A 25318-nucleotide genomic window follows, 5' to 3' on the forward strand; every position below is an offset into this window, starting at 1 on the left:
TTCCGGCGAAGTGCTTGCTTGAGGTGATCGACACTTTGGTATTTTTTAGTGCCAACCTTGCTTTCCAAAATACTTCAGACACAATAGTCCAACGGATTGGTATCCGGAGATTTTGGTGGCCATTGTGCGCTGGAAATGAAGCGAGAAACCTCATTTTGTAACCATTCTTGGGTGGCGCGTGCTGAGTGCAATGGTGCTGAGTCCTGTTGGAATGTCCAAGGTCTGCGGCCAAAATGATTGCGTGTCCAAGGCTTTAATACACCCTACAGAATATTTTCGCGATAATATTCGGCATTAATTCTGATGCCAAGGTCGATTAATACGAGCGGAGAGCCACCATTTTATGACGGCCCACACCTTCACCATGACCGGAGCTTGAGTTCTGGTGGTCAACCGTTGGTGCACATTTTCAGCTGACCTCTTTGGCAAGTAAACACGATCATTTTGTTTGTTTACAAACTGCTGGCTGGACAACGAATGTTTTCTCATCGGAGAAAACCAAAATCGGCAGTTAACCACTGTCGGCCAAGCGAAGCAACACTAACGCTTTTGAGTTTATTTTCTTTCAGTTGCGGTGTAAGTTCTTGTATTTTTGGAATTTCTGCTCATTTTTCAATATTTGCCGAATGGAATATTGCGATATGTTCAGACCACGAGCCATTTTTCGGCCACTGCGACGCTGGTTTCGATCAAGTCTCTTCTGTACTTATCGAACCTTTTCTGCTGATGTTGCTGTTTTCTTCCGTCCACTTCATTGACGTCGGGCTACGCTACCAGTATCACTGTCACTGGAATAATTTTTTACAGCTGTCGGACGAGTGGCTTAGAAATGACAGCAGTCTGAATTTGGTTTCAGTTTTTTCATCTCACTCTCTATATATTTGGTATCAAAAGGGTTCGTCCTTGGGCCAAATAAATGACTTGTGCAAACTTTCATCTAGATCGGGCGGACGGACATGCATAAATCAACTAAGAATGTGATTCTATGCAGATAATCAAAAGGAACTGTGAGCCTTTTTCGTTTCCTTTTGCCTGTTACGAACAAATGCACAAATACATAATACCCTGACCTGACGTTGTGGTGTAGGGTATAAAAATATAGTTCAGCTCTGGGGCCGAGAATTTTTTTAAACTACTTTAGTAAAAAAATTGGATTTTAAAATCTTATTTTTGTTCTTCATTTGCCTGATGATTATTAAAGAGGACTTTTGGTATTTAAAATGGGTGATGTAGGTCCACGTTTTGCTATAGCCCCCATATAATGGTACCTGGTTTACCCGGTATTTTCGTGATTTAAGCGACATTATTCAACGGAAATGTTTCAAATTCGTATAGCCTCCATATAACGGTACCTCCCGATATTCCGTATTTTGACGATTTTAGCGATATTTTTTAGCGGAATTTTGTCAAATTTGGTGTTTGAAGTTCGTATTAGATATTACAGCCTATGACGGAAGATTGTCTGCGCAGGTCCAGGTCTTCGTATAGCCCCAATATAACGGTACCTCCCTATATTCGGTATTTTGATGATTTTAGCTACATTTTTAATCGAATTTTTTTATTCAAGTTTCGCATTTGAATATTGTAATGGTTTATGACAAAAGTTGCCTATGCGGGTCCACGTCATCGTATAGACCCTAACATTCGGTTTTTTTTAATATTTAACGGATTTTATTTTTTAAAATTGCCAAAATCGTTCCAAATGGTGGAGGGTATTCAATGATTGGCCCGTCCGAACTTACAACTTTTGTACCTGTTCTTAATAGAATATTACTCTAAAGTTTAAAATCTTTAAATATTCATATATAATTAATTATGAATATATTTTATTTGAATATTTTTAAAACATTTCCCCAAATTTTTCATTTTCATTTCAGTTTTATCCAAGGGCCAGGGCGAGACCAGCCGCTATCGTTTTCTGGGCAAATATGGTGGCTATTGTTGGATTGTGACACAGGCCACCATTGTCTATGACAAATTGAAACCACAAAGTGTGGTTTGTGTTAATTATGTCATTAGGTAAGTCCATTATGTTGCCATATTTATATTTTCATACCAAAAAACTTCTAATCATTATTAAACAATTAATCTAAGATAAAGTGTTAATGAGTTGTTTTTAGCGTAAATTTGTTTATAATGTAAGAATTTTGTTTGAGAAATTTGTTCATCAATGAGATGGGTGAAATATTCAACATTATCATAAATGGAATTATTAAATTTAAGGCCTAAAAGTATGCTTTAAGTGAAACCATTGCCAGAGCCTTGAAGTATGCTCCAGCTTAAAAATCAAAAAAGTATGATATTTATCTTTAAAAACTTTTAGATTATCATAAAAGAATTTGAAACTGATTAATTAAAATTCAAAAAATTAATCACTATTCAAAATTTTCAATATTTCCCAAAAAGTAAATGAAACGAAGAATATCCTTGAGGCATTCCCATGTCCATTTATTCACACACACACACAAACTCCATACTTTTTTCCCTTCATTTAAATAAATTCAAAGCAAAAAGTTATGACAAAATTGAAACCCCAAAACGTTAAACGGCAAAGGAAAAAAGTTGCCGGTTTTTATGACTTTTTCCCACATTCCCCATCTCCTCTTCAGTTGGTCCCCCTTTGTTTGTGTTGAGTAATAAATTTTTGGCTTTGCGGTTTCCTTCCTTTTTTTTGGTTCTATAAATTTATGTGACCAGAGTTTTTGTTTTTTTTTGCGTTTGCCACGTGTTTGCAAAACTGGACCATTAAGTAATTCAATTGGTTTCAAAGTTTTAGGTTTTCATATTTATTTTTTGTTCATTGCTTGATTGCTCGAGGTTTCGTTGGAGGTGTGTCGTCTTGTGGGTTGTTTTGGTAAATTGCTTTAAATGTGGGTTGTATTTGAATGGGATGGCAATTTTCGGATTGAAATTTGTAAACCCAATAAATATTTTTCAAACAAAATTGACAAAGTAAAAAGTTTGAGAAGCCTTACGATGTCCCGTGAGGTCATCTACTCTACAATAGATACCCTGTGAGGTCATCTACTCTACAATAGATGCCCTGTGAGATCATCTACTCTACAATAGATGTCCTGTGAGGTCATCTACTCTATAGAAGATGTCCTGTGAGGTCATCTACTCTATAGAAGATGTCCTGTGAGGTCATCTACTCTACAGTAGAAGTCCTGTGAGGTCATCTACTCTACAGTAGATGTCCTGTGAGGTCATCTACTCTACAGTAGATGTCCTGTGAGGTCATATACTCTACAGTAGATGTCCACTGAAGCCATCTACTCTACAGATGTCCACTGAAGCCATCTACTCTACAGTAGATGTCCACTGAGACCATCTACTCTACAGTAGATGTCCTGTGAGGTCATCTACTCTACAGTAGATGTCCTGTAAGGTCATCTACTCTACAGTAGATGTCCACTGAAGCCATCTACTCTACAGTATACGTCCACTGAGGCCATCTACTCTGCAGTAGATGTCCACTGAGGCCATCTACTCTACAGTAGATGTCCACTGTGGCCATCTACTCTGCAATAGACGTCCACTGTGGCCATAAACTCTAAAGTAGACGTCCACTGAGGCCACCTACTCCACAGTAGACGTCCATTGAGGCCACCTACTCTACAGTAGATGTCCACTGAGGTCATCTACTCTACAGTAGATGTCCACTGAGGTCATCTACTCTACAGTAGACGTCCACTGAGGCCATCTCCTCTACAGTAGATGTCCACAGTGGCCATATACTCTACAGTAGATGTCCATTAAGGCCACCTACTCTATTATAGTTGCCATGTGAGGTCATCTACTCTACAATAGATGCCCTGTGAGGTTACCTTCTCTGCATTAGATGTCCACTGAGACCATCTACTCTACAGTAGACGTCCACTGTGGCCATCTACTCTACAGCAGACGTCCACTGTGGCCATCTACTCTACAGCAGACGTCCACTGTGGCCATCTACTCTACAGCAGACGTCCACTGTGGCCATCTATTCTACGGTAGATGTCCACTGTGGCCATCCACTCTAAAGTAGATGTTCATTGATGATACTTTTGTTAAGTAATTACCCTATGAGGTTATCTAGCATACAGTAGATGCCTTATAAGGTTATGAACTCTATAGTACTCTATAGGCCAACTACTCTTCAATAAATGCCTTGTGAAGCTATATTCAGTAGATGCCCTTTAAAAAGTGGATGGTCTCCAAGGGCAGCATATGCATTTGTGACCTACAGATTATTCTCCACTTTCAAGTTTTCTTGAAGTTTTCACCTTCAATGTGTTATTTTTTCCAAACTGCACCTAACATGTGCCTAGAGTTTAGCACACTCACCGACAAGTGTTTTTGCTCGTTCCCCAATTAATATTTCATCAAGGCAATAATTGTTGCCCTTACAAATCTCCCTTTCTGTCAATACAAGCTTCCAGCCTCAGCAGCTACCTGAAACTTTGCTTTTAACGAAAACACAAATCCTTACAGTCTTAAATGACTACCTCCCAAAAGTATGCAACGTTTAACAACTTCCCCGTAACACCAAACAAAAATCTTTTAGATTTTACGCTTGTCAAAGCATCAATGCTGTTGAAAATAATTTATTCACTCAACTTGTCACAGTTTTTTGTTAGGCATAAGTCATTTACATTAAGGCCAAACCAAAGAAGAAGAAGAAAAAAAACGCAACACTCAATGTAGGTACAAAGCCATCTACTTAGGTTTTAATAACTCACACCAAAAAAAAAAAAAACAGCAAATTGAGGCATATTTTAAGGCGCTTAAATTATTCAGTCTTTTTTTATTCGATGATTGTTTCTTTGTTGTTGTTGTTGAGAAGCAGTGGAATTTGTGTTCCTTACTTTGCACTTAATTGAATATATATTGGGAATATCCTTGGCATTGTTAATATGATGAATTGGGGGAATGTGTGTGTGTGTGTGTGGGGGATTATTAAGTGATGGCTTTGTGGTTCTGTAAAGCATACTTTTAAGGTTTTGTATGAATAATTCTGTTTTTTAATGTGATAAGGCTGTTAATACTCCCTCCTCTTTCTTTTTTATGTTGCGATTGGGAAGGGGTGGCCTTTGGGCGGGGAACATAATAATTAACATTTTTTATTACAGCTTTTATAGGTAAGTATAATTTAATTATAATATACTATTAGGCGTTTGTTGTGAATATTTGATCAATAGTTTTAATATTTTTCTCTTTTATCAATGATGAACAAATTTCTTGGCTTAGGGATTTTTTCTTTATTGAATTTTAAGCAATTAAAATTTTGTAAAATATTCCTAATTATTATGCCACTCAATCATTTAATTTTAGTGGCCATAAAATTTTTAATTAATTTGTTTATTTCACAAATTTTATACTTCATTATTTACGTAATTTCTATCAACTGTTTGTCTTTGCCTATTTTACTTACTGGGGGGGGGGGGTGAATTTTGTATAGCTTTCAACCATCATTTATTCTAATTAATGAAGCCATTTAAAATTGTCAAACCGTTTTGGTGAGGTTATTGATTATACGCACTCTTCATTCTCCAAATATATTCCTATCACTCGTCGTGTTTTTTTCCTCTGAATTTTATTAAACGCGTGCCTAAATTTTAATTAAAACCTCATTGCATACACAGTTGAAATTTGTTTACAAATTGATTGAATACGCACCCAATTACCATGACAAAACGTCATCAGCACACACACACACTCCAACACACATGACGTTTATTTAAATTTCAATACAATCGTCATTGAGGTATTGTCTGTTTGTATGGGTGTTGTCGCTATTGGACCAATTGAGTTGCCAAAAAAAAGTTGCACTCAACAGCTTGTTCAGTCTATGATATGTTATACGAGGCTGACAGTGTAAGTGATGGGAAATATGAGACCAATCTTATCTAGTGTGAAATTATAAACACTTTTAAAAAAGACACAAATGATATCTTTTTTTTAAAGAAGGTCTTCTCTAAGACTTTTATCCATGGAAGACCCCTAAAATAAAGGGTGCTTTATGAAGCCCGATAGAACTTGATATTAAACAAAAAATAACACAAAAAATTAAGTTTAATCAATTTTTTTTATTCGAAAGATCAATACCTGACATTAACATTTGAAAATGATTTCGGGCATATGGGCACCCCTGGTGTTCTTGACGAAGTGCCTTCCAATTCTTGGCCACTTTTTCGAGCACGAGTATGTCACGAATAACACGAACAATGCTGGCCTCCAAGGCGTCAATGGTTGCTGATTTATCAGCCTAAACCAGTGACTTCACGTATCCACACAGGAAATAATCAAGAGGTGTCAAATCGCACGACCTTGGAGGCCAATTGACATGTCCACTTCTCGAAATCAACTTATCGCCAAATTTTGATTTCAATAAGTTCTCAATAAGTTGCGTTCGCCGTATTGCCATCCTGTTGAAACCACATGTCCTCCGGATCAATGTCATCCATATTTTTAAACAAAAAATCTTTGATCATAGCGCGGTAACGATCTCCATTGACCGTAACGCGAGCTCCGGCCTCATTTTTGAAGAAATAAGGTCCGATGATGCCGCCAGCGTGAAAACCGCACCATTCGGTGCATGGATGTAATGAAGTCTGTAGTGTCTCTGGTGGATTGTTCTCATTCCATATGCGACAATTTTGCTTATTCACAAACCCGTTAAGCCAAAAATGCGCCTCATCGGTGAACATAATTTTGCGATAAAACAACGGGTCATTTGCCAACTACTCTAGAGCCTGATTATACCCTACACCACAAGGTGATCTGGGTATAATGTCTTTGTGCATTTGTTTGTAACAGGCAAAAGGAAACGATATAGACCCATAGTTCCTTTTGATGATCTGCATAGAATCACATTCTGAGTCGATTTATGCATGTCCGTCCGTCCGTCTGTTTGTCTGTCCGTCTGTCCATTATTATTGTCCTATCCAGATGAAATTTTGCACAAATCATTTGTTTGGCCCAAGGACGAACCCTATTGAAATTGGAGATAATCGGTCAAAATTTAGATATAGCTCCGACATATATCTTCGCCCGATTTGCCTTTTATTGTGCACCAAACGTGTAATATCAGTCCGAATAGTATGGAATTTTGCACGTACGATCAGATTAGGCCAGAAAATAAGTATGCCAAATTTGATCGAAATCGGTTCAGATATAGCTATAGCTCCCATATATATTGTTCATCCGATTTGTTATTTTTGTCCTCCGCAGCCGTAATATGCACTTTGTAACAACAATATTTGGGGAAATATATCATATGCAACTCAGAAATACCTTTGCTAAATTTTATCGAAATCGGTTCAGATTTGGATATAGCTCCTGTATATAACTTCGTCCGATTTACCTTGGATTGTGCACCAAACGTCTAATATTTGAAATTTGGCACTTACGACCGAATTGAGTCTAGAAGCTAGTATGTCAAATTTGGTGAAGATCCGTTCAGATATAGCTATAGCTCCCATATATACTGTTCATCCGATTTGTCATATTTGTTACCCACAGCCGTAATATGCACTCCGTAACAACGATATTCAGGGAAATATATCAAATACAGCTCAAAAATATCATTGCTAAATTTTATCGAGATCGGTTCCGATTTGGATATAGCTCCCATATATATGTTTATACTATTTCAATTTAATTGTGCACCAAATGGGCAATACAAGTCCGAATTTAAAAGATGCAAATGCTTCGGCATATTTAGTCTTTTGAACTTTAAATTACAATTATAATCATAGCGTGTATGATTGAATTCTCCCATAAAAACTTTTAATTGTTATGCGCAGCTCTACTAAATTAGCAAAGTGGTGTAGGGTATCATAAAGTCGGCCTCGTCCGACTTTAAGACTTTCTTTACTGGTTTTCAAAGTAAATTTGGATAATTTCGACGCGTTTTTCATTCAAGCTTGAGTCTATTCATTATGATTTGTCTGAATATACTGGAACAAATAAAAAAAAGTTTCATCAAAATTTAATTTTTTGTGTTACTTTTTACAATTTAAAGTTCTATCTAGCTTAAAAAAAAAACACCCTTTATGTTATATCTATACAGGGTGAGCAAAAAAAAACTGCATCAAAGTCAAACGCCAAAATTTTTAGAAATTTTTTTTAATTTTTTTGTATGAAAGCAAAAAATGTCGGAAATAGCATCAAATTTTACAATAAGTTTAGATTTGTTCGAATTGGTCACCTATGGCAGGAATTATGCCCTTCGGCCAATGAAACCGACACACGCTGCCCTAATATTTCTATGAGGTAGTTTGGTCCATTCCCGGCGAAGCGCTTGCTTGAGGGGATCGACACTTTGGTATTTTTAAGTGCCAACCTTGTTTTCTAAAATACTCCGGACACAATAGTTCAACGGATTGGTATCCGGAGATTTTGGTGGTATATTGTGCGCTGGAAATGAAGCGAAGAAACTAATTTTGTAACAATTTTTGGGTGGCGCATGCTGAGTGCGATGGTACTGAGTCCAGTTTAAATATCCAAGGCCTGCGGTCGAAATATTTGAGTGTCCAAGGCTTTAATACACCCTCCAGAATATTTTCGCCTGCTTGAGGGGTGCCACATGTGTTTTCCAGACAAATGTGTTTTTCCAGACAAATATAAAGAAATCACACTATCACGCTTGAATTCCATCACGACGATCATTTTTTTCTGGAAAATTATCACCAAAATGCTTTTGTGCGCTTGTAAACAATATAATGAGCTGTCACTAGAATAATTTAAACAGCTGTCGGACGAGTGGTTTAGAAATGACAGAACTCTCTGAAGTTGTTTGTAGTTTTTTCATCTCATCCGGTACTTTTCGAATTGTCCTCCAAGACAATCCCTGTTGTGTGTTTTAATCAATAACTATTATTTCCTTTTCCTTAAATTTATATACCAACCTCGTTTGATGTGATTATGTAATATCGTGTTATATTTTTTATACCTTCAGCCCTACATTGCTTTTATTACGCATTCATTCTTTCATTCATTCCGAGTTTTCCGTTTATTTTTTCAGTTCATTCTCTGAACTTTAATTTTCGTTTAACTTGTTTTCGTTTTTCTTCTCTTCCGATTACAATGCGTTTCAATTCTATGTCATTCTGTTTTTAAATTTGTGTGTGTGTGACTTAATTATAGCCCACAAACGGTTGATTACACGTTTAAATATGTTTGCTTGTGTTTTGTTTTCCGGTTCACTGCCGCCCATGTTTTTGGGCAATTTACCAAAAACAATGTACACTTTTCCTCACCGATCTTTCGCTCTAAATAGACGTTGTTAAATTGTAATCATTTGTGACGAATTATGTCTAAATTCATTCTTTTCAGTTACCATTTATACATGCCATCGGTTGCCTAAGGAAATTTGAAAGATTTTTAAAAGAGAGTATCCTTTTAGAATGTCGTAATAATTTCCCCCCTCATGATTTTTTTATTTTAATCAGCTTTATGAAATGGGTTACAGTTTTTTTTTTTTCAAAAAAACAAATTAAAGGTTATAGCTTATTTAGTCGGTTATAGCCCTAACTGTTCTTGAAAAAAATATTCTTTTAAAATCCACAATTATAGCTATAATCGTTCTTAACGAATTTTTGATTATAGCTCTGATAAAAAAAATAATAATAAAATCAATGATTATGCATCTGAATGTGCCTTAATGTACCACTTGTGTAGCTCATTTAAAAATATTTTTAAAAAGTTAATGATTATTCTTCAGATAGTCCTTTAAATAACTGCTCTGATAGTTTTTCCAAGAATTCTTAAAAAATCTACGAATACACACCTGATATTCCCTTAAAAAAAAAACTCCTAAAAACCAACTGTTAAAGCCCTTCCAAAAATGCATATAAAATCAGGATTGCAGCTCTTTCAAAAAATTAAAATAAATCCACAATTAATGTTTCAATAGTCCATCTAAAAATTCTTAAAAAAATCCAGGATTACAGCTCTGAAAGTTCTTTCCATTGTTTTTAATCACGATTACTGCTCTGATTGTCCTTCCAATTCTTTTTTTTTTTTTTTCAAAATGCTCGTTTACAGATTTATATGGTCCTTCACAAAATTCTAAAAAAAAAAGTTTGCAGTACTCTAAAAGTCCTAAAAATTCTTTAAAAATCCACGATTACAGTTCGGATAGTCTTTCCTATGAATCTTGAAAAAAATCCATGGATACAGATCTTAGGGTCTTTCCGAAAATTCCTAAAAAAATACGTAATTGGTGCTGTAAAATTCTGCCACAAAAAACACAACTCTGTTAGGCATTGAACAAAAAAAAAATAAAAAAAAGTTCCGAAAATTCCTAAAATATTCGGGATTACTGCTCTGAAAATTCTTCCAAAAATTGCAGCTCTGATAGTCCTTAAAAAAAAAAAAAAAACTTACAGTTCTTCAAAAAATTCTTAAAAACTTCTTTCAACAAAAAAAAAATATTTAAAAAATTAAAGGATTACATAACTGATAGCCCGTCTAAAATTTCTTCAAAAAATCTACGACTACAGCTCTAAGGGTCATTTCGAAAAATCTTAAAAAAGCATGTCCGATAGTCCTTCAAAATTACTGCTCTGAAAATTCTTCCAAAAATTACAGCTCTGATAGTCCTTTCAAAAAAAAAAAAAAAAACAAAAAAAAAACAAAAAAAAAAAAAAAACTTACAGCCTGTTCCACGATCTCGAAAGAAAATTTGTGCGAACGAAGGCTACTCACTCACTTTCGTATAAAAATGCGTTCCACTAACTTTCGTTCTTTCTTTCGCATAGCCTTACGTGATTCAGTGTTGCTAAATATTTTTTTGGAAAAATTAATCGCGAAATAAAGCAAAAAAAGCGTCAAATGTCTAATTTAAACGCGAAAAAGCAGCAGTGGCTCTTTCTCAACTGACATTTCAGTTGTAAACAAACAAATTGTAAATAAACAAACAAAATAAAATTTCTAGTGATTGTGTTCAAACTATTTGTGCTCTTAGAAAATAAAAAAAAGAATATTTCCGTAGCCCTATTTTTTATGGAGGAGGTTCGAAATGTGCCACGGAGGCATTTAGGAGATGCTTCGAATTTATTTGAAGTACCTAACAACCAGTAAGTATGATTGTATTTTTACATTTTTGAAATAATAAAAAATGATTTTTTCTAGGTTTGTGGCCAACTTTCGTATGTCGAAGGAAGTTTTCGGACTCTTTTGGATATGATGGAAGAGAAGTGGGTGCCCTGTTGCAGAACTACCCAAATCCGCCCCGATTTAAAACTTCTTCTGCTGCTTCCAAAAATTGGCATTCCTCTGGCCAATCCACAGGATTCTCCTCCATTTACTCAACTAGTGCCCGCAGCTGTGTAGTTGATGATTTTTTCGTGCTGGAATTGAGAAAATAAAAAAAATATATATTTGTTGTTCACATATTAAATTGCATTTATTATTTTTACTTACATTTTTGTTTCCATTTTCAATCAAGCAATGTTTATGTTAAAACAATTTTCCTTAATTGTTATTATACGATAGCAAACACACAAGTGACTGATTTTGACATTTGTGTTCGCATGCGTACGAAAGAAAAAAGATAGTGGAACGCAAAATTACACTGAAATGCTTACGTTTTCGTTCGCTTCGATTTTCGTGCAAATTTTCGTTCTGATAGATTTTAGTGGAACGGAAATCAGCTGTTTGTCGTGTAAAAGTTGTGCGAACGTGTTCTTTCGATATCGTGGAACTGGCTGTTACAGTTCTTCAAAAAGTTCGTAAGAACTCCTTCCAAAAAAAAAAAAAATAATTAAAAAAAAAGGATTACATATCTGATAGCCCGTCTAAAATTTCTTCAAAAAATCTACGACTACAGCTCTAAGGGTCATTTCGAAAATTCTTAAAAAAGCATGTCCGATAGTCCTTCAAAAAATAAAAAATCTTTAAAATATAATAGGCATTTAAAAATTATTTTCCAAAAAAAAATCTTTAAAAGATTAATTTCCTAATTTTTACCAAATTTAAAAAAAAAAAACTAATATTTTTTTAAAAAGTTCTTACAAATAGTTCTTCAACAATTGTTCAACATTATTAAAAGGAATCTTGTAAAATTCACAATTTTGCTTTAAGTCCTTAAACCTAGCTCTGACAGTTCATCACAAAATATTCTTGAAAGATGCATAAACAGCTCTTCAAAAATGTCCTTAAAACTCGATCGTAGCTCTCATTGTCCTTTCTTAAAAACCTTCAGAAAAAATTATTAAATGTTCATTATTTTTAGTTCGATAGTCCTTCAAATACAGGGTGAGATAAAAAACAGCAATAAAATCAAACGCCATAATTTTTTTTTTAAATTTGCTTGAGGTGATCGGCAATTTGGACTTTTTTATTGCCAGCCTTGCTTTCCAAAGCACTCCAAGACAAAATAGTTCAACGGATTGGTATCCGGAGATTTTGGTGGCCAATGTGGGCTGGAAATGAAGCGATGAACCTCATTTTGTATCCTTCTTGGCCAGAGCGTGCTGAGTGCAATGGTGCTAATTCCTGTGGGAATATCCAAGGCCTGCGGCAAAAATGTTTGCGTGCCCATGGTTTTAATACACCCTCCAGAATATTTTCGCGATAATATTCGGCATTTATTCTGATGGCACGACCATCGGCTGTTATGGCGGCCCACACCATCACTATGGCCGGCACTTGAAATTTAAATTTAATTTAAAATGTATTACACTTTTATGGCATTTAATTAACTATAAAAATTACTAATTAAAAATATTATTTTTAATTTTAATAAATTTTCACAAACTATGCCAACATTTAACATCTGCCGTGAACAAAAAATTAACATTTAGCCAAATCGAAAAAAAGAATCTAAATTACAATTTCAACAATTTGTCACAACAACATTTTCTGTTGCCAGTTTTCCCCTCTTCGTATCACCCAGAAAATCACCAACCACTTCTTCCAACTACTTGTGGCCATGTAGCAGGCCACATCTTTCTTTTTCTTCCTTCATTCTTAGAAGACTTTTTGACATACTTTTTGATTCCTTTCAAGTGTTGCGGGAGAGGGATAGTGACGGAGAGAGAGAGATAGGAATTGCCATTTGACTAACAATGAGACTGCTTGGTGACGACCATTTATTTATTTGCGGAGGCACTAAGAGGATTGATTTTTATTATATTTGGTATGGCCTGATGATTTGATTTAGGTTGGTTGGCACAAAACCATTTTCACTTTTTATTTGTTCGCTACGGCAACGAGATGACCAAAGATTTATTCGAAGGCAAAAAACAAAAACGAAATCAACAAAAATACCAAACAGAATTCAAGAAAAAAGTTACGACTAAGCAAATAAATGAAACAAATACCCGAGCAAACAGAAAAAAAAACAGAAGAAAACATAAATAAGTTAAACAAAGCATTACAAAAATAGGACATGACATGAATTTTTGTCTTGATATTGTTTTTTTCTTTCTTCTGTCAATATTTTATGGTTACAATTTAGCATAGACTTGAAAACAAAATAAGATTCATCCGACATATTTCACATACGTTTCTTTGTAAACAAAATAACAACAATGAGAAGCAAAATGATGTAATGGTAATACATACATCATTTATACAAAATATATACTTAAAACACTCCTCGTTTGTGACGCAGAGAATCCTTGAAAATTTGAATATATGCCTTAGAAAATCGATAATATCTGCCTTATAGAATTCTTTAAAGGTTCTCTTTGAAAAATCCATTTTGTACATTGAGTCCTTAAATTTTCTTAAATTTTGAACCTTAGAGTCCTTAAATTTTCTTAAATTTTGAACTTTAGAGCCCTTAAATTTTCTTAAATTTTGAACCTTAGAGTCCTTCAAGTTTCTTTTCCACGCTTGTTCTGCAGAGTCCTTAAATTTTCTTTTTGACAAATCCACGTTTGCACCTCAGACAATTACTAATTTTCTTTTTGAAAAATCCACGTTTGCTCCTCAGACAATTACTAATTTTCTTTTTGAAAAATCCACGTTTGCACCTCAGTCAATTACTAATTTTTATTTTTGAAAACTCCACGTTTGTACATCAGAGTCCTTATATTTTCTTTTTGAAAAATCCAAGTTTTTACCTCAAAAAATCCTTAAATTTTCTTTTTGAAAAATCCAAGTTTTTACCTCAAAGAATCCTTAAATTTCGTTTTGGAAAAATCCACATTTTTACCTTAAAGAATCCTGAAATTTCCTTTTTGAAAAATCCACGTTTTTACTTCAAAGAATCCTTAAAATTCCTTTTTGAGAAATCCACGTTTTTACTTCAAAGAATCCTTAAAATTCCTTTTTGAAAAATCCACGTCTGTACCTCAAAGAATCTTTAAATTTCCTTTTTGAAAAATCCACGTTTTTACCTCAAAGAATCCTTAAATTTCCTTTTTGATAAATACACGTTTTTACCTCAAAGAGCCCTTAGATTTTTTTTTTAAATCCACGTTTATACCTCCGAATCCTTACAATTTTTTCCCTAAAAATCCATGTTTATGTCTCTAAGGATCCTTAGTTTGTATAAAAAAAGTTCACTTTCGTGATTCAAAAATCCTCAGGGAATACCTTTTTAAAATTGTTCTATTTTTTAAAATCCCCGTTTGTGCCTTAAAATGTTCTTCAAAATTCTTTAAAAATAGTCCTTATAGAATACTTAACATTTTATTCAAAAAAAGCGAGATTGCTCCTTTTAAAATTTAGCTTTGACAAATTCTATTTTGTGCCCCTGTGGCTCCTTGTTTTCTTGCCTCAGAGTGTCCTTCAAACACATTACAGTAAATACACACGTGATGCTTAGAGAGACCTTCTTAAAAATTCCAGATTGTGGACTGGAAGACAGGAAGACTCTCACAAAAATAGTTTCACAGATCTAAATTTAAAGTTTACAAATCTTCAAAAAAATCAAGTTAGTTGCTTAAAAAGTCCCTAAAAATCTTCCTATAAACTGGTTTGTGGTTTGGAAGGAGAGCATCCTTCAAAGGCATTTAACAAAAGCTGTACTCTTGTGCCTCAGAAACGATAAATATTTATAAAAATTTCAGAAGGAACTCCTGCAAAATTGTTGTATAAAAATCCATGTTTGTAGCATGGAAAGTTCTTTGAAAACTATTCAAAAAAAAAAAAAATTAAGTTTGTGGTTTAGAAAGTTCTTTAGAAAATAAATATGTAAAATAAGTATTGCTCATCATTTTTTTTTATTAATTTTTGTGGCCCTTTAAATATTCCAAAAAATATTTTTGATATTTGTGCCCCTGAAAAATTCATCCAAAAACGTTTTGAAACACCACTTTTTCCACTTAGAATGTCTTGAAAAAATCAAGTTTGATTCTTAAAATGTCCTTGTTAAAGGTATTCTTAATATCTCTCCAGAAAATCCCTTTAAAAATCTATGTTGTGGCTCTGATTTTTTTTTTTTTTTTTTTTTTTGCAACAACCTATATTTTCCATTTTCTTGCATGAACCAGCCATTTTCAGTTTATGATTTATTGCTTTTTTCGAAAGAAAGAAAGTCAGTTTAAATAGCACCCAAAAGCAAATTAACACCACTCAAAATCAAAATCTCACTAAATGAAAGAAAATCAACCCATCAGCCTAAGGCAGGATGAAAAGCAGGAAGAAAAAACTTTTCTCAACAATACCTAGCTCATAAAAGTTTTCAGGCTCGTGCAAAAGTTACTTTAACAAATAAATAAATGCCTTTAGCGAGTGGTTGTTTTAAAAGGGGTGTAGTAATAAGTGAAAGATATTTACAGCACAACTATGTATGTAGAAGACAACACGTAATGCAGCACCACCATCTCCTATCATCTTCCTCCCCGAGCTCCACTATTATTAGCATCCTTATTTTTAGCTTCAAATATTTTTCCAGGAAAAACTTTATTTGTCAGATTAATACTTTAATTATTATTTTGTTTTACACAATTGTAGTTCTGTCTGCTGCTTCAAGCATTGCTGTGTTCAGCGATTTTTACAATGACATAAAAGTCTGGCTTTATCTTGAAATTTTGCAGACAACAAGAGCACTACTGTTGTGATAATAAAATGTTAATTTAATTATTTTAGACAAGTACTTTTCCAAGGGAATGTATTTGAAATATGTAGAGGAATCCATTGTGGCGTATAATTGATGATAACTCAGAATACATGGAGACGTATACTGAATGCGACCGAATGATAATTACTCATACGCAATATTTTATTAGTAAATTTTAAAACAATAATTTATATTTAGAATATTCTTTTCAAGGACTTTGGGAAGAATAGTTGTTGATTGCCGTAAATTACATTTTCAAAGACTTCTGAAGCACAAAATTTGAATTTTTTAAGAACTATTCTCAAGAGAATTTTTTCTTCAGCAGCACAAATTTTTGTGGTCATAATCGGAGAATTTTCTAAAAAAAATATACATATTTCTATGACATTGGATTTTTTACGAATTTTTTTAAAGGATTTGAGAGAAAAATACAATTTTATATTTTGACAATTACATTGTGCGACAAAATTAAATTTTCCAATAATTACAGGGAAAATCCATCAGATAATCCATTCTAAAAAAAAAGACTCGTGTTTCGGATTTTTGAGAGATTATATCGCAAAGCAGCCTATATAGAAGGGTCAAGTTCCCCCCTTTTTCACATTATGGACTAAGATTCCTCGGAATCCGTGCATTTCAGTGTCTTCGGTTATATATGCACATAAATCTATGAGGAATATTTTGGTTGAAAATCGAGTCAACAAATGGATCTTTCTTTTTCGTCCTCTTTAAATCTTGTTAAAATTCCCATTATAAGGCACCGTAGGAAGCCAAAGTAATCTACAAAATTATTTCTCATCAAATTGTACTAAAAGACCTAGAAGACGTCAAGAGTCTAAATCTTACCCAAACACCAGGAATTCATTCATATTAAAAACCCGTTTTCAAAATTAAATACAAACGGAATTTTTCAGGTCAAAAAATGTTGGATTATACTTTTTGAGACATCATTTAGATGGCCATTTTAAAACTTAACAGTTCAAAATATTGAAAATCCCACGATTTGGGAATAATAAAATCTTTTTCTTAATCAAAAGTAAAAAAGTAGAAGAACATTACGGATTGGAACAGTAATTGGAAGGATCTTAAATGGGCTGATATTTGTTTTTTTCTTTTTTTTTTTTTTTGGGATGATTAAGAAAAAGATTTTATAATCCCCGAATCGTAGGTCAATTTTTAATATGTTCAAAATTTTAATTTGCTAAGTTTTAAAGTGGCCATTTAGATGTGTGAAAATGTCCTAAAAAATCCGGTTTCTCTTGAGATTTTATGAAAAAAAAAAAAAATAAATAAATAAATAAAAATAAAAAAGCTGTAAGTTCGGAAGGGCCGAATTTTGAATAGCCTCCACCATTTTAAACGAATTTGGCAATTTTCAAAGTAATAAAATCCGTTACAAATTCTATTAAAATCTTAAAAATACTGAATGTATATTAGGGTCTATACGACGATGTGGACCTGCATAGGCAGCTTTTGCCTTAAGCCATAGCAATATTCAATTGTGAAACTTGAAAAAAAAATTCGGTGAATAATGTCGCTAAAATCAGCAAAATAGCAAATATAAGGAGGTACCGTTATATGGGGGCTATACGAAGACGTGGACCAGCAAGGACAATTTTCTGTCTTAGGCTGTAGTCTCCATCACGAACTTCAAATGCCAAATTTGAAACATTTCCGGTGAATAATGTCGCTAAAATCACTAAAATACCGAAAATAGGGAGGAACCATTATATGGGTTTTATGCCAAAACATGGTCCTGGTCAAAAATCCTGCATGCATAATATACATTTGATCAAAGATTTTATCAACGAAATGAAGTAGTTTCGTTCGGAAGCTAGAGTGATTTCCACAGACTGACGGACGTCGCTAAATCGACATAGAATTTTATGCTGATCAAGAATATATATACTTTGTGTGGTCTGAAATGTATTTTTCGAGGTGTTACAAATGGAATGACAAACAAAAAAGTGTAGTGCATCATTCCGATTTTGTTAGGTGTTCATGCACAGATTATTTATTTTTCCTTTTTATTTTATAATATCCTTTTTTGATTTGTTTTTTTTTTTTTTTTTTTTTTTTTTTTTTTTTTTTTAATTCTGACAATTTCGTGGTTATTCTTACCATTTCCGCTTAATAATTTATGAGGGGGTTTCCACGTTTTTTTGTTTTCTCGTTTCTTCGTTTCTTTTGGTTTCATTTCCTTAATTAATAAATGAATCTGATGAATTATTAAAATGCTAATGAATAAAAATAACAAATTTTTTTGGGAAATGAAAACAGTTCTGTGGTGCGTATGCGTATGATTGTCGCCAGTACTCATACGCAATGGAATATTTTAGACTTGTCAAATTGTTAATTTATTTATACGGAAATTAACGTTTGTATATCCTTTACGCACTATTTAGTTGTATTTATTTCCGCAGTAATTCATAATTGTTTTTAAATAAAGAAATAAGACCATTTATCATTAGGGATGAATTGGAACTTTTTTTATTTTTTTTTGGTACGACAATAGGAAGGAGCACTTTATGGAAAAATACCAATTCTTTTATTTTTATATCCTCCACCATAGTATGGAGGGTATATTAAGTTTGTCATTCAGTTTGTAACATCTCGAAGTATATATATCAGACCCCACAAATTATATATATACTTGATTAGCATAAAATTCTATGTCGATTTAGCGATGTCCGTCAGTCTGTGGAAATCTCTCTAGCTTCCGAACGAATTGAATTAGATTGCTTAAATGTATACTATGTCTGCAGGACTTTTGGTATTGAAAATGGGCCATGTGGGTCCACGTTTTGGTATAGCCCCCTCATAACGGTACCTCCCGATATTCTGTATTTTGATGATTTTAGCGACATTGTTCACTGGAATTTTTTTCAAATTTGGTATTTTATGTTCGAAAAGGATGCTACAGCCTATGACTTATACCGATATTCGGTATTTTGATGATTTAAGCGACATTATTCACCGGAATTGTTTCAAATTTGGTATTTGAAGTTCGTAATGGATGCTACAGCCTATAACAGAAAATAGTCTGTACAGGTTCACGTCTTCGTACAGCCCCTATATAACGGTACCTCCCCATATTCGGTATTTTGATGATTATAGCGACATTATTCATCGGAATTGTTTCAAATTTGCGTTTGAATATTGTTATGGCTTATGACAAAAGTTGCTTATGCAGGTCCACGTTTTCGTTTAGACCCTAAATGACGAATACATTTGGGATCTTTATGATTTTGAACAGAATTTTTAACGGATTTTGTTATTTTATTTTATTTATTTTTTTTTTTTTTTTTGAATATTGGAAGGTGGAGGGTATTCAAAGTTCGTCCCGGCCGAACTTACAGCTTTTTTACTTGTTTTGAATTTATTTTTTTTTAATTTTATTTATTTTTTTTAATTTTAAATTAAAGTGACAATGTTGAAAATTATACAGGGAATTGGTGTTTTCCTTTACAAAATCAGTACTTTGAATTTTTAGTGGCATTAAGTTGAGGTCTCACAGATGATTACTTTATTTTCTTAATGTTGAAATTGTTATATTTCTCTTATATCAGAATTGGAAAAGTATCCCACTTTAGTCACTAAACGTATGATTAATGTTAGTACTCATACGTCAAATTGAATTCATTAAAAATTCCTTTTAATTCCTCTCTAATTTCGACGTATTATCAACATCAGTACTCATACGCCCTCATAGTGGTTAAATTGAAAAATTCCTCATAAATTGTTGAACGAAATCTCAATATCTGTGAGTGCCATTTCCATTAGCCTAATCAAATCGCTTGCCATAAATCTCTACACCAAAAAGAAAAACATTGTTTCAATTTCAAAATAAATTTCCACTAAACCCCTCTTTTAAACGCTTACAATTGAGAAGCGTTTATGTGAGTGTGTGAGTGTTTGTGCCACATGCCAATAAAATCACAATTTCAAATTCCATGTCAGTTTCCTTATTATTAGGATCAGGGTGATGTTGATGATTATTGAACCTGCAAGAAAAACAAAACGACAGACAGACAGAATCTCCCACACATACCCCGAAAAAAAAAAAAAACGAAAATAAATAATCAAAACGGCCTACACAATATTTTGGTTTTTAAGGCCTACATGTTTAGGGATTCAATCCACAAACCCCTCCAAAAAAGGAATGGGACGTGACTGGATTACACATGATGGCAATTGAAGAAATCTTTGAAGGGTATTTTCTAGATGATTCATAGATTTCAGTGGAATTTAGTTGAGTTATCTTTAAAATAAGTAGTATAATTGACTTCCGCACCCTTGAGGTGTCATAGATCTCGCCAAAATGTAGTTCCTTAGATTTAAAATGGAGCCTCTTGACCTCACATGCCATCAAAAATAGGCATTGGGGAATTTCTTATCGTATCGTAAAACATTGGTCATGTAAATGATCTTAAGGCATTATTTATTTCAGATTTTTAAACTAAATATTCTTGAGAATATTACCGTAAAAATTTAAATTGAGCAAATAAATGAATCACACACACCTTAGACAACAAACGAAAAACTAAATTGACAATGAAACCAAGCAAAACAACATATTTTGTCTCTGAAATCAAACCAACAGAAAAAAATCTTCCTACGCAATATCATGGACGAGTAACAATCACCCACCAACAGTAGAGGGTGTCTGAGGAAAAAAAAAACACTAACAATTTCGAAAAACATTTAAAGCAAATACCCCAAAACATCTTTGAAGCAGGACCCCACCATTTATTCAAGTTGAAGAAACAAAAAGGAGCCGAAACTTTGTCCGTAACAAATGGATGTCCTTTGACATTTTTTTTTTCGAGCAAAGCTAAAGGTGATGTCGTCATTTGGTTTGGTTTTCTTTGCTGGTCTTTAACATTTTACAAGTGGCTGTTGGCAATCGCATTGTAAGTGGGAAGATATCAGTTCTCCTAAATACATAAATATTGTTTCTCTTTTCTCTGACTCTGATATCAGTGGCATCAATGCCTTATGGATTGCTTATAAATCGTAAATATGAGCTTTTACGGATGTAGTTTACATGTTGGCTTAGTTTTTTTTTATTTTTCCCACTTTTTTCGATATCAGATTACAGGGTACTTATGAGATTGTAAGAAATGGGTGTTTTAATAGAATTGAGGTGAAGAAAGGTATTTTGTACATGGAAAACCTTTAAGGAATTTTCCATAAATAATAGACGTCTCTAAAAAAATTGCAAACATGACCCTTAAGAGGCCTATAAGCAGAGAAGACCCCTTGGTGGCATTTTAGAAGATTTGTAGGAAATTTGTGTTTAGATGTGTTTTATGCTATAAAAAAATGACCCTTTGCAGGGCACAGATCCTTTAATGTCTTATAGGGAAAAAAATTCATTTGAGTTTAGTAGAAGACGTTTGATGCAATAAACAATCGTTTAAGGCCTACAGAAGGTCTTCCAGAAGAATTGTTTTAAAACCCCTTTCTGGCAATTCAGACCATTCGTATTCTAGGAATAGAAGACTACTCGGAGATCTTATATGTACAAAAAATCATTAGGGGCTTTAAGACAAATACTTAGGAACCGATAAAATCTAAAGGGCTCTTAAAATTTCTTAATATTTTTAGAAAATTCTTTTGAGGTTTTCTATGAAGAAAGACTTTCTTGAGGGAAATTCCACCCCTACAGGTCTTTTATTTTAGGAATACCCCTTTAAGAATTTCTATATATTAAAACCCCCTTTAGAGATCTTTTACATTCGTCTGTTATATAAAAATCCCGTAAAGAAAATCATGCAGAGGTATTTTATGCATAGAGACTTTTTTGAAACATTGCATACGTTTTCTACCCTTATAGAGGCCTTTTAAAAATCTTATCTTTTCGGAAAGAAATCCCTATGCTTATCAGGTCAAGCACAACTTCTGGAGAGTTTTTTTTTTTGCACAGAAAACCCTTAGAGTTCTTATGTAGCATATTTAAAAGGCCTTAAAAAAATCCCTTCGAATAAAGACGGCCTCAGGCATCTAATAGGCTAACTTTCAATGAAAGACACTCAAAAGAATGTGCTACGTTTTGAGAACCTCTATTGACCTGCTCAGAGTCCTTTAAAAGGGATCGTTTACATAGTCGTCTTTTACATAGAAACTTAGAACTCTTCAATAACAGAATATTCTTTTGAACGTTTATATACCTTTGAAGACTTCGATAGATGCAAAACTCTTTAGAAGTCTTCTAGAGGTCTTTTATAAATGGACTTTTATGCATGGAAAACACTCTAAAGTGTAGGACCCACTTTAAGATATTAGGGGAAAAAAGACTCCTTAGAAGTCTTCTAAGAAAATAAGACCCTTTAAAAGTCTTTTGAACCAACCAGAGGTATTTTATATTGACGGCTCCTTAGAGGGACATAGAAAACATCTTTAAGGTTTTTTTTACCCTACGCCACATAGTGGTAAGGGTATTATGTCTTTGTACATTTGTTTGTAACATGGAGACGGGAGCGATATAGACCCATATTTACTTTTAAGGATCTTCATAGAATCACTATTCATGTCAGTCCTTCCGTCAGTCTGTCCATATATTTTTGTAAACAAAATTTAGGTCGCATTTACTATCCGATTCAGATGAAAATTTCCAAAGAATATTTGTTTGGTTCAAGGACGAACCCTATTGAAATTTGTAAGAGTCGTTTCAAATTTAGATATTGCTTCCATATAAATCTTTAACCGATTTCCGGTTAATTGTGCACCAAATGGCCAATATCAGTCTAAATGACCTGCACATCTGACTGAATTCAGTCTAGAAACAAGTACACAAAATTTGGAAAAATCGGTTCTATCTATATGATCCCATATATAAGTTTTATCCGATTTTGGGTTTTAAGTCCCTTACACACGTAATATGAACTCCACAACAATAATATTTGATACCGGGCATCAGATACTGATCGAAAATACATCTGGCAAATTTTATCGAGACCGGTTCAGATTTTTAAACCTTTATTGAATATTTTTTTTTTTTCAACCGGATTTTACCGTTTGTGAAACTCGGCCCGGTATATCTATTGCTCCAATAAATATTTTTTATATAATCCTTATCGAAGTCATATCATTCACTATATAGCTATATGTTATTTGGTTCATAGCTGGTGTAATCTTCTAATATTCATAGCGGTGTAGGGTATCATATAGTCGACCCAAACAACATCTGACATTTTCTTACTAATTTTTTTTTTTATTAGGGAAGAGCATTATTTGTATGGAGGACCTTTTAAAGGATCTCTACCTACTGAAGATCTCTTTGACCTTCCTTAAAATCCTTTTATGATTTTTATACCCTCCACCATAGTAAGGAGGGTATATTAAGTTTGTCATTCCGTTAGTAACACATCGAAATATACATCTTGATCAGCATAAAATTCTATGTCGATATCCGCTCGTCTATCCGTCTGTGGAAATCACTCTAGCTTCCGAACGAAATGAAGTAGGTTGATAAAATTTTACTCAAATGTATATTTTTCTGCAGGACTTTTGGTATTGAAAATGTACTATGTAGGTTCACGCCTTCGTATAGTCCCCCGTATAACGGTACCTCCCGATATTCGGTATTTTGATGATTTTAGCGACATTATTCACCGGTATTGTTTCAAATTCGGTATTTGAAGTTCGTAATGGATACTACAGCATATGACAGAAAATTGTCTGTTCAGGTCCATGTTTTGGTATAGCACCCATAAAATGTTACCTCTCTATATATTTCTATATATGGATGATTTTAGCTACATTTTTCACCGAATATTTTTTCAAATTTCGCATTTGAATATTGTTATGGCTTATGGCTAAAGTTCTTAGAATTCTTTCCAAATGATAGAGGGTAGAGGTAAAGTTCGGTCCGGCCGAATTTAGAGCTTTTTTACTTATTTATAAATACACGGAGGTTTATAATTCTTTTAGAATATAAATACAATACTCTTTAAATGTCTTGCGTAAAAGGGAAGCTCTAAAAGGTGTTATATATCAAATAGATAGCCCTTAAGATGATTTATATATATAATGAAACTCATTTAGCTGCTTTCTATACGTAATATTCAAAGATGAAAAGACTCCTTATGATTTTCAAAGCAAATAAAACCTTTTTATAGCTTCCTAGACTCAAAAGGATTCTTTTAGATCAAAAGGATTCTTTAGAGGTCTTCTAGACAATGTGAACCCCTAAGATGTCTTCTATGTAACGAACACAATTTAGTGACTTTGCAGCTTGAGAGAATCGTCTATGTGTTTAGTTCAACCTTCAAAAACCTTCTGGGCCACTTATATCCATTAAAAATTTTCCAGACACAGAAGAACTTTCAAAAAATTTTTCGAAGTGTTCTGTATCTAGAATACATATACGAATCTTCTATACAAAGGGGGCCTTATTTTAGAGTTATTCTATGTAAGGAGGAACCTGTAGTAGTATTTGCTGTAAAAGAGGTTAAAAGAGATTTTTGAATTTTAAAAATTTTACAAAAATACAAAAAAAAAAAAAAAAAAAAAATATATATATATATATATATATATATATATATATATATATATATATATATATATATATATTTTTTTTTTTTTTTTTTTTTAATTAATTCAAGTGATACTCATACACACTTAGTTTGAGAATGTAATTTGTGCACTATGGATATACCCAAACGTTGCCAATTGCAAATATATAATACCCTTGTTCTCAAAGACAATTTCCTTCTTCTATATTTATTTTTGGTATCATCGATAAACTAGTTCCAATTTTTTTTCCAATTTAAAGCCAAGACTACACAATTTTATTCATATCAATCACATGCCTTAACTTCCTTCGCTCCTGATTAGGAAATTTGAGCATTAATTAAATAACAATTGCCTGAAAATATCTTTTTAAAGACGCCGCCCAATTAACTTTCAATTTCTCTCGGGAAAATTGATTACAGATAACTTTTTCTAATTTAATGTCAAAACGTTTTTATATTTTCTTCATAAACATAACCACATTTCGCATTGTCAAACCTTTTCTTCTCCCACCACAATCATTTTTTGCTCATCTCAGGCAAATAAACTGTTAATTTAATATGTAAATTGGTAGGCAAACACCAATCGGCGTTGGTGGTGGTGGTGGTGGCGGTGACGGCCAGATATTTGTCTGCACTTCACATTTGTTTGCAAGGTTTTGCGTCCCTTATCACCGCCCGCCACTTCAATTCTAATCCCTTATGAAATCTTAAGGGTAGAAATGAAATCAAATTTCGTGCTTCAGTGACCAGCGCTTCGTCACACAGGACTCGGCATATTTGGGCCATTTATTGGTGTGGC

At 33.4% G+C, this 25318-nt stretch overlaps 1 protein-coding gene and 1 long non-coding RNA gene across 9 annotated transcripts in view; both read left to right on the forward strand.

Annotated features, from left to right (window-relative positions):
• Nucleotides 1-25318, forward strand: part of LOC101888879 (protein similar) — a 365682-nt gene that overhangs the window by 175637 nt on the left and 164727 nt on the right. For all 8 annotated transcript variants that reach the window (XM_059123264.1, XM_059123265.1, XM_059123262.1 and 5 more), the window contains one exon: nt 1878-2019. In XM_059123264.1, coding sequence (XP_058979247.1) covers nt 1878-2019 — 142 coding nt within the window. The remainder of the gene's footprint in view (nt 1-1877; nt 2020-25318) is intronic.
• On the forward strand, nt 2026-11386 carry LOC131802753 (uncharacterized). Its single transcript, XR_009342367.1, has 2 exons — nt 2026-11063; nt 11119-11386. It is a non-coding gene; the product is annotated as an uncharacterized LOC131802753 (long non-coding RNA).

This window comes from Musca domestica, unplaced genomic scaffold, assembly GCF_030504385.1.
Source record: "Musca domestica strain aabys unplaced genomic scaffold, Musca_domestica.polishedcontigs.V.1.1 1, whole genome shotgun sequence".
Lineage (NCBI taxonomy): Eukaryota > Metazoa > Arthropoda > Insecta > Diptera > Muscidae > Musca > Musca domestica.